This window comes from Sinocyclocheilus rhinocerous, unplaced genomic scaffold (genome assembly GCF_001515625.1).
Source record: "Sinocyclocheilus rhinocerous isolate Xijiao unplaced genomic scaffold, SAMN03320098_v1.1 scaffold491, whole genome shotgun sequence".
NCBI lineage: Eukaryota > Metazoa > Chordata > Actinopteri > Cypriniformes > Cyprinidae > Sinocyclocheilus > Sinocyclocheilus rhinocerous.
This window is the reverse complement of record NW_015625034.1, coordinates 1,174,913-1,184,873: the sequence shown is the minus strand read 5'-3', so window position 1 is coordinate 1,184,873 and position 9,961 is coordinate 1,174,913. Positions and strand designations below refer to the sequence as shown.

The window sequence follows — 9,961 nt, the reverse complement described above, 5'->3', positions numbered from 1 at the left end:
TATATATATATATATATATAAATATATGCACATATACACACACACGATACATATGTGCGTGTATATAAATATATAAGACTGCAATTATAATGATTATATTATAGTAATGTGAAAAGAAAACAATTACATTTATAAATTTTTATGAAGTCTTCAGATATGTCGTATTTGTTGTGTTGACTTCATTCTGACTTCAAAACATTTTACTATACTATTTTAATATTACCATGCAACTGTCAATGTCACTGCAGAAAGATCTTAATTTTTAACTATGCCTTTTTTTTGTATAGAACTTATAATTCATCAAATTTAATTTATTAGGTTTTTCTTTTTAATTTGGGGTGAAAGTGACCGTCTATGTTCATTATGTCAAAATATTCACCATGATCATATAAGTTACACACGCACAGGTGAGGAGGCTCAAGTGATCCACATGCCTCCACAGTGTCCTGCTAGTTTCAACAAGTTATAAAGGCTACAAGGTTCGCTTTACCTGTTTTGGTACAGTCCTTGCCGTGTGAAAATGACAGAAATGACACTATAATTATGATGTATGAAGGGCGATGTTGATTTGATGTAAATCCAGAATGATGAATAGCTTAGCTTAGCCTAGCATGCTAATCAAAACAAAAAAACACAACTATCAATATATAACACTGCTGACACTAACCTTATAATAAAAGCAAGCCAGCTGCTAAATTGCAGCTCAAATCGTTTTGTGATCCTTTCCTAGGCTGTTTATGAAGTTGGCGAGCGATAAAAAAAAAAATTTAATTAACAACATGCTACACAATTCTATTAGCTGTTACGTGCTAGCACTTCGTGCGAGCTTTGCTGTTCTCGATGCAAAATCCATCCTTTAAAATTAATTTACTCTTTGTCTTTCGTCCTCGTTCTCGAGGCAACACGCGAAACGTGCCTAAAAAAATGTCTTTTTTTTAAAAAAAATAACTGACAGCGCTCAGAATCTCTCTGTACAAACTTCCGCGGGTGATGATGGAACTGGCCTGCCAATAGCATTGTGCATGTAGATGATTGACGTGAGGAGCAGCCTATCGCAGCCCCGTCCGCCCACGAGAGGGGCGGATATGGGATGATATTAGACTCTAAATGATTAATAGATGCACGCACAATTATCCATGTACTGCATACATTTTATACATGTATCTTACTAACCACAAACAAATGTCTTTCAATTTGAGTCTGTGTAATTCGGGATTAAATGATTGTGCAGCGATTTGTACAAATACAGATATGTTTGTGAATAAAAATGTTTTGTTCTGCATTAATATATCATAAATTGCTCATGCAGAGACTATATATAATATTGCAAAACGCTAGCTTAGCGGCTAAAACTATCATGCTATCTGGCTTTGTTTTACACCCAGCGTTAACAAACAGCTGACGATGAAGTGGTGTGACCGTCACCAAATAGCTTTTGCGATTTCTAGAATTAAATGAATTACCTGTTTATGTTTACAATACGTATAGTGTGATTTTTCTTTACAGAAAACACAAACGTCGGTCACCAAGTGGAAAAGGCCGCTAGTTTACATACACGCCTCTTCTTCTTCTTCCGTTTTTTTTGGCGCGTTACATCCTGTGTGCATATCGCCACCTACTTTTGCTGTTATGCAGTCATGGTTTATTTATTATCAATTTCTTCCTTGTTTTTCCTTTTCCAGTTCTTACACACGTATATACACAAATATTCCTACTTAAATAATTATTCGATGCTCCATCCCATTCCTTCTCCCCAGGCTCCACCTGGCGCTGCGTGGGATGTCTGTTTCATCCACTTATTTGAAATGTGAAACTTGTGTAACACCACACAGACATCATTGTTAGAAATACAGTTCATTTAGTGATTTCATGATTTAAAATTACCATTAAATATCAGCACAAGTCTCATTTCTGTTCACGTTTTATTTCAAGTTTCCATATTTCCCAGACTCGCTTAACGTAACAGAGGCTGCCTCTTTTTTATTTACTGAAAATAGTATTTTTCTTCTAATGTTTGTATCATTATATGTAGCAATAAATGGTGCATAATTTAGAGGTGAATATTGTTTAGTGCAAAAAAGACTCTATGTAATGTAACGTCCAAATCTATCTACAATATAATGCTGGATTCCAATCACTGCACCCAAACCCGGAAGATACTCTGAGTTTAAGTTAACCAATATACAGTAGCCTTCAACAGTTAGCTCTGGTCCTCAAATCTGTTTGGACAAGAGGTATATTCACAAGAGTGCTGATATAGAACCTGTATCAGCAGCACTGGGACTTTTCACCATTTGAACAAGTGGAAATTCAGAGCCAAATATCTATGACTGTTGTTGGCAATAATAAATCAAGAGTTCTTTTGGAATGTCTTATAGTACCTGAAATCAGATTTAATTAATTAAGTTACATTATTTTAATGAATCCACTCAATGCTGTTAATAAGATTAACTTTATCTTTGTCAAATCAAAATAATGTCATGAAGTAGTATTTATTAGCATCTTGTTTTTTTATCCAGTGAACACCACATTTTGTCCATATTTTAGTTAATGTTTGCTATTTGCACTTACTCCTTTTAAATGCATGACCTTTAAGCAGCTCATTTGATTAATTCTAACTCAATTCTTAATTGCTTGATTAATATTGCTTATAATCTGCTGGCAAGATTCTGAGTAGATATATTGTTATTATTTTATATTTATTTAGTTTTTATTATTTTCTTATTTTTTTACAGTGTAGAATTATAATTTTTATCCAGTTAAATGTTACATTTTGTTGCAGTTACAGTTGTATAACGAACTACATCTCAATACAATATTAATATAATTAGAACTGACTTACAGAAGAGCACATGACTTTATCTCTGTCCACCAGGATATAATGTAGAGTCACCTTTATGTTCCCATAAAACTGAAAGAACGAATGAAATGGAAGTTTATAGGTTCTTATAAGATGACAGTATTAGTCATCTTTTTACAACATACCCACACAACTAAGCGGGGTACAATAAATGTCGCAATAACAAAACATTAGTCAGATTTTGTCATCAGTAGCAAGGAACTGAATGGGAAAAAAACCAAAACCAAAAACCTCCAAAAAGAGGAATTTCATGTCTTAGCTATCTAGTCATTTAAACATTTGACAAAACACATGTAGTTTTTATTTGACCTAAATTGCATAAAGAAATACAGTCATTGAAACACTACAAGATTAAATGTGATGTAGCCACCCCCAATAGGTCAAACTTAATAACTAATAGTTAATTATTTAGATTTAGTTAATCAATCATTGCTATAAACAGAAAAATATTCCATTGTAGATTGTAAGCATGTATGGTTTTGTATTTGGACTCTAACAGAAACAGACAGCAGCACAGGCACGAAACAGCCACTGATAATTAACAGAGCTTGTATGTGTAATGTGTATAATACTCTTTACCCAACATGGCATATACACCACTAATATAAAATGTATAACCTGCAACTTTATGCTGATAATAGAGGCTGTGAAGAAATGATTAAGAATGTGTAATTAAGCATGTGTGGAGATGTGTTTTAGTCAAAGAGTTGTAAATGCTCAAAGAACAGTTCAAAGTTCTAAAGCTTTAATGCAAGCCACCAGTTTTCTCTACAGCAAGAAATGTAAACTGTAAAGAACTACTCAAGTGCGTACACACACCAGTAATCAAACACTTTATTCACACTGTCTCCTCAACAATTCCAAAGCAAACAAAATTGATATTTTCACACTAAAATTGTAAAGAACAATAAAGCAGTAGCAAGGACAGTGAAGTCACCTCTTTGCACAGGTCTGAAGTACAGTACATCAGAACCAAGCCAAATCAATGCATCATATATCTTTCTGCTATTAATTTGGACTCTAGTTGTTAAAGCAGAAGCTAAACCAGCATTTTCGATCTGATGATTAGAAGTGCTTTTCAAAGAGCCTCTAGCTTTTATACACTGACCAAAACTTCACAGCACCTTGTATGGCTTGGGTTGATAACCATCAGCTCTCTTCCTCCTGATTCTGCAAATAGTTGTAAGGCTATGATCTATATATCTCAAAAACAGGAGCGTTTAAGCTCATTCATGATCTTGGCTCCTCAAGAACATGGTTATGTTTAGGGGAAATATATGACTCCACTAAAAAACAAAAAAGCTTCAGTGCATTCAAACAAACAGTACTTAAAAGCGGTGAAAGGAAAACATAGTCTGGAATTTTGCCCTGTGGTTTCCAGTGAGGATTTACAGTTATTTATACTGTATGAAATAGATCCCACAGTCTAAGTATCATAAATATTTGCAATATCGAGCAGCCAAAGTGAAAAGAAAACCAACCAAACGGAAACACATTTCCTTTCATGTTGTTTCACTTCAACTGTTAATTGTTATCAACAGTAATGTGCCACAAATGGGTCTCTCCCAGAAAACCTCTTTATCTTCTAGAAGGCATACTTTTCTTCAAATGTATCTTATTAATAACCTTTATGATAGCAATTTGTCATTAATAACATAATTCAGAAACATCACATACAGGCTGTAACAGGCTGAAGAGGTATAACTTCTTTATACGAACACAATATTTCACAACAAATAGCTAATTTGGAATGTAAGGTAGAGCATATTTGTGAGTCCAATTTTTCAAATAATCAATATTAGTGAATTTTTTTTGAAAACCTGGAAATAGAACAAAAATCATTTTTAAACATTTAATTGAGTTGGTGGCGCATAAGCTTAAAAATGTATTTAAGTTTCATCAAACATGGGTTCATACTCCAAGTAAAAGTTGATTTAACCATTCTAAACAAATTAAGCACTTGTACCAAACTACAAGTAAATCAGTCGAGCAGCGTTGATGTCTTTTACTTCCTATAAAGAGAGAAAACATGGGCAGTGTTGCATGTCGATGATATCTTGTCATAAGTATCAAATGATCAAATATATTTGTGAGTTTTGGATTTTTGAAAACTAGTTAGCAAACTTTAACATTTAACAAACACCAAATCAACATTTTAAGGGATAAATAGAGATTAAGTACTATTGGGTAGTAAAAAAAAAAAAAAAAAACAGCAGCACTTCTGAACTAGAAACACGCCTTCTGAACTGAACATCTCTCTTTGGTTTCCAAAACTGTAATAACTGTCCAGCCTCTTCTCATTGGTTGATGTGATTTGGTCACATGGGAAGTAAATGGTCATCCCTTTCCTCTTGCTCTTCCCCAAGAGGTTCAGTAGCCACGCCTCTATATGTGGGCGCTTCTTCTCTGTTGCCACGGGAACGACAGACAAAATTGCATCCGTCCTGTTAGGATAAAAAAAATATTTATTTGGTTCATAAAGAAAAAAAAAAAGACCAAAACAAGATAAACGGAGACAAATGTATATGCAATTATTATACTTACAGCAGATAAGTTGCCGATCTCTGACCAAAAGGCATAGTTAGGGAACTGTTCAACTCCCTTGGCTCCAACTACCAGTCGCTGATAGAGGAATCCACCAGTAAGATACACAGCCAGGCAGCAGAACACACTATGGAGAGCAAACAGGAACATGATTACATGTAAAGTATGACATTAATGTTGCTCCTTAACTGTCTCTAATGGTGTGACAATCCCAGTGAGAATTTCGAAGCACTCACATAATAAGGATTATGGAGCCGGCACTGAGTTTGGATGGGATTACAGGACAGACTGCATTGGAGTCCAGCTCAAACAGGTAATAACAGTCCTGCTCCTTCTGATTGTCCTCCAAAACCACTGAAAATGCATTCTAAGAAAACACACACACACAAAAAATTAATAAGAGCCAAGAAATAATTGTCATTCTTGTTATTGTCAGGGTAAAATCTATCTTGCATACCCGAGATAATGATTTAGTTCCAACATGATAACGCACTAATGCTACTAACTCTGTTTATATGGTATATAATTTTGCATTATTTTTAGCAACTATATATCATATACATGTGGATCAGATGTTGACAGAAATACAACAAATATTTGCAATGTTGGGGAAAGTTACTTTTAAAAGTAATACATTACAATATTGCATTACTCCCCAAAAAAGTAACTAATTGTATACTTAGTTACTTTTTATGGAAAGTAATTTGTAAAAAACCTGTTACACCAAAATTGAAATGAATAAGCCTGTTTTTATTAATTTTGAGAAATACTGGATCTGTTTTTGTGTAAGTGAGATGCATGTTCACATTTAGTCTAGACCTATAGTGCTGAAAATATCATTTTTACACAGCACACAGAGCTGTCAGTCAATAAATGGGAAAACAAAGTAACTGGGCTTTATGCATTTGAAAAAGCAACTCAGATATTTTCTTGTAAATTAAAAAGCAATGTGTTACTTTACTAGTCACTTGAAGAAAGTAATCTGATTACGTAACTCACATTACTTGTAATGCATTACCTCCAACACTGGTTATGAGGATCAATGATATAACGCTTAATTATTTCTTATCAAGATCTAATAATATATTAAAAAGTACATGAAAAATAAATAAATGCATTTTTATTTAATCATTATAGGGGTAGAGAGTAAAAAATGTCAATTGTCATTTCAAAAGCATTAAAAAGTTCATACCTTAGCACTCGTACTGCATGAAATCATAATCATGGCTCTTCTTGGCTCTAGTGAACAGTGGCTGTCGTATTTATCTCCCCCCTCATAGAAGAGCAGAACCCAGTCACCTGCACCAAGAACAAAAGGAGAACTAAGGTCAAAAAACGAGTTAACAAGGCTTCCTGTGACACCAGGAAAAAGTTCTGTAATTTAGTCAAAATTGATGCGTTTTATTTTTATGTGGGTTGTATTTACAATGTTCTCTTGCAATGCATCCCTGCTAACTGCTACTATATAACTAAACTAAACAAAAGCCACAATCCACAGAAGAATCAGCAGACAATGAAAAGAAAAATTCAGTAGTCGTTATTATAAATTAACATTGATAACAACTGTTATAATATTAATTGAAAGAGATACCAAAGACCGAAAGATAAATTCAGAAAAGTCCACCTGTAGCAAAAAGAAGCAAGCAAGGTTACATACTTCCTCTAATAGCTCGTGTTTGGTTGTAGTTGCCAATTCGAACCAGCTTTCCATCTTTTTTTTCTTGCTGCACAAGACCTGCATCCTTCATTCCGCCAGCATCTCCACACACCTGAAAAATATACAAATATCCCTCCCCCGGTCTTTCTGCGGTGAAGCTGTTCAGAGTGAATATGAAGACAGTTAACAAGACCAGCACAACCTGCAAACTGGACGAATGCTAGATTAACTTGAAACAAACCTGTCTTACTTTTGATTGGTGAGAGGCTCCAGTAAATTGAGCGCATTTCGCTCAGAATCGCTCCCTGAAATCAGCTTGCAGTTATTTGTGAGGAACTCAGCTTGCATTCCAGCAAGAAGTACGAAAAGAGGAGTGATTATTCTCAGAGACAGCAACATGACTTTCACAGGTGACACCTGATGGGAAAAGGGCAACACATTAAAAAAAAACGATCAGTGAATTTATCCAATGATTGACTTAGGCATGCACACAAAATGTGGGCAGTGTAACAGTAGCCTGACACAATATATGCATATAATACACATTTCACTATACAGACTCAGTATGCACAGAGTATTTTATGATTAGTGAAGAACCCTAGGACACAATTTAGACAAGCTGTGTCCTAATTCCTGGTTAATTCCAATAACATTTGGTATTTCATAATAACTCGCATTTTTGCTATTAGTTAGTAGTATCAAAAGTTTCATCAGTACGATTTTTAATGTTTTTTTAAAGAAGTTTCTTATGCTAAGGCTGTATCTATTTGATCAAAAATACAGAAAAAAAAAAAAAATTTGTGAAACTTTACTGCAATTTAAAATAGGCTAAGAGTTTTCTGTTTTAATACACTTTAAAATATACTTTATTCCTGTGAAACAAAGCTGAATTTTCAGCATCATTACTCCAGTCTTCCGTGTCACATGATCATTCAGAAATCTTTCTAATATGCTGATTTATAATCAATGTTGGAAACAGTTGTGCTGCTTAATATTTTTGGGACCTGTGATACTTTTTTCATGATTCCTCGATAAACAAAAAGTTAAAAAGATCAGTGTTTATTGAAAATAGAAATTTTGTTACAATATACAGTACTGTTGAAAAGTTTGGGGTCGTTACATTTTTTTCTTTCTTTTTTTAAATAAAATTAATACTTTTTATTTATTTATCATTTTTATTTTGAATACATGCTGTTCTTTTTTAACTTTTTATTTATCAAATAATCAAAGAAAAAAGTATCACAGGTTCCAAAAAATATTAAGTAGCACAACAGTTTCAACACTGGTAATAAATCAGCATATTAGAAAGAAAATTTAACAAATTCTGTATTTTTGATCACATAAATACAGCCTTGATGCGCATAAGAGACTACATTAAATAACATTAAAAATCTTACCGATCCCAAACTTTTGAACGATTACTTCCTGAAACATGTGAAATATTTTTGGTCAAAATTGCTTAGGATTTTAACCAAAGAAAAAAAAAAAGGTGCACTCTGAAACGCCAAATGTGAAAGATCATCGCTGGTTCTTCAAATATAATCTTTTTTTTTTTAAAGACAGATGCTGTTAATTTGAAAATAGAATTTTATCAAACTCGCTGAAAATGCTATTATTGTGCATGTTTACAAATTGTTGCCAAAACTACAAAAGCCTGGTTGTAATGGCAAAACCGGTGTGATGTTTATTTTATATTACTGAAAAAGACAACACAAAAGTTATACTGCATAGATCCAAGTTCAAGTAAGCAATGAAGCAAACGGTAATGAAGAACTTTAGTTAGGAAACCACATAAACATGCTGTTAGCATAAGCGGTCATCTTTAAAATGCATAAAATGAAAGAAATGCACAAAGTGGATCACAAACGCACCTTTCGGAATTCCTATGACCGTGTTTACTGTAGATAAATAAAAGTAAAGGTCTGAATTAGCTGTCTAGTTGTGTCCACCACCCAGCCTGGGGATCTTCTCTTTCCCAAACTGTCGCACTAATGTCGTTAAACAACACTTAATGGCATTACGTCGAAATACCCGGTGGTATCGATAAACACACATTGAATAAACAAACTTCTGACTATATTCGCGTTAAAACGCTTGCATTATTCAAAGGATTTAATGGTTTCTGTTCAAACGCGGAAGTGAACCTAAACGGGCGCCACATGTGACTGTGCAGAAGGCGGAAGCTGAAGTGCTGCACGTGAACATGGGATATTGAGTGCTGCTCAAACAAGTACAGTCTAGTGCTGTAGATCTAGTTCATCTTCAAACAAGATGTGTTTTTCCTGATAAGCCAAAGTCAACTGTCCTGTTCGACGTGGAGTTTATCGTGGAAGTAAACCGCACGTCAAAACGGCAAACGTTAATTAGTTGTTTCACTGCTACCTTTGTCTGAAGGTGTGTACCTTAGCTACTTGCTGACCAAAGATAATTTGAAAACCACCAAGGCAATAATATTTTTTTCCCACAGTTTTATACATATTACTGTATGTATGTAAAGCTAATAATGTCTTTGTGGTGATAACTATAAGATATGTTTGGTAATATATAGATAATTATAACATAAAATTCCCACTTTTTTATTTTAAACATTAGTCTATTTAAATTATTGTTCATTTCTAGATATTTGAGATCAAGAGATTTGACAAAGTTTTGTTTTACTAAAATGATGTTTGACATCCTGAAGTTGATGATCAACAGTTCAGGTTAAGCACCTATTTTCACTGGCAAACTGTTGAAAAAGACAAGACAACAAACCGTTTGTAAGGGGTCTAGGCCCTAATTTGTGCATATTTATTGGAAAATGACAACTGTTTTTCAGTCTCCAGCAGAGTTTGGTTTAAATACTGGTAGTCACATGAAGCGACAATGTTAATTCAGCCAGTTCTTACATCAGCTTTGTA

The 9,961-nt window shown here is 33.9% G+C and overlaps 2 protein-coding genes across 6 annotated transcripts in view; both read right to left on the bottom strand.

The window, feature by feature from the left end:
• Nucleotides 1-998, bottom strand: part of LOC107748817 (caspase-2-like) — a 21,042-nt gene extending 20,044 nt beyond the window's left edge. For 4 of the 5 annotated variants that reach the window (XM_016563784.1, XM_016563802.1, XM_016563811.1 and 1 more), the window contains exon 1: nucleotides 491-998. The gene's annotated coding sequence lies outside the window, so the exon portion shown is untranslated. The remainder of the gene's footprint in view (nucleotides 1-490) is intronic. The other variant, XM_016563793.1, reaches the window with a different exon arrangement.
• Nucleotides 999-4,554: 3,556 nt separating this feature from the next.
• On the bottom strand, nucleotides 4,555-9,262 carry LOC107748841 (cation-dependent mannose-6-phosphate receptor-like). Its single transcript, XM_016563830.1, has 7 exons — nucleotides 8,933-9,262; nucleotides 7,312-7,478; nucleotides 7,062-7,219; nucleotides 6,597-6,703; nucleotides 5,641-5,771; nucleotides 5,405-5,531; nucleotides 4,555-5,304 (listed from the first exon to the last, which is right to left on the bottom strand). The coding sequence occupies exons 2-7, from the start codon at nucleotides 7,458-7,460 to the stop codon at nucleotides 5,179-5,181; spliced, it is 798 nt and encodes a 265-aa protein (XP_016419316.1). The 5' UTR covers nucleotides 7,461-7,478; nucleotides 8,933-9,262; the 3' UTR covers nucleotides 4,555-5,178.
• Nucleotides 9,263-9,961: the final 699 nt, after the last annotated feature.

Bases quoted from the DNA above. Each gene is read 5' to 3' on its own strand.
- LOC107748841 (XM_016563830.1), bottom strand. From the start codon at position 7,460: ATGTTGCTGTCTCTGAGAATAATCACTCCTCTTTTCGTACTTCTTGCT. The intron at 6,704-7,061 runs GTATGTAACCTT...TTCTTGGTGCAG, and splicing joins AACACGAGCTATTAGAGGAA to GTGACTGGGTTCTGCTCTTC. The intron at 5,532-5,640 runs GTGAGTGCTTCG...TGCTCTCCATAG, and splicing joins GGCTCCATAATCCTTATTAT to TGTGTTCTGCTGCCTGGCTG.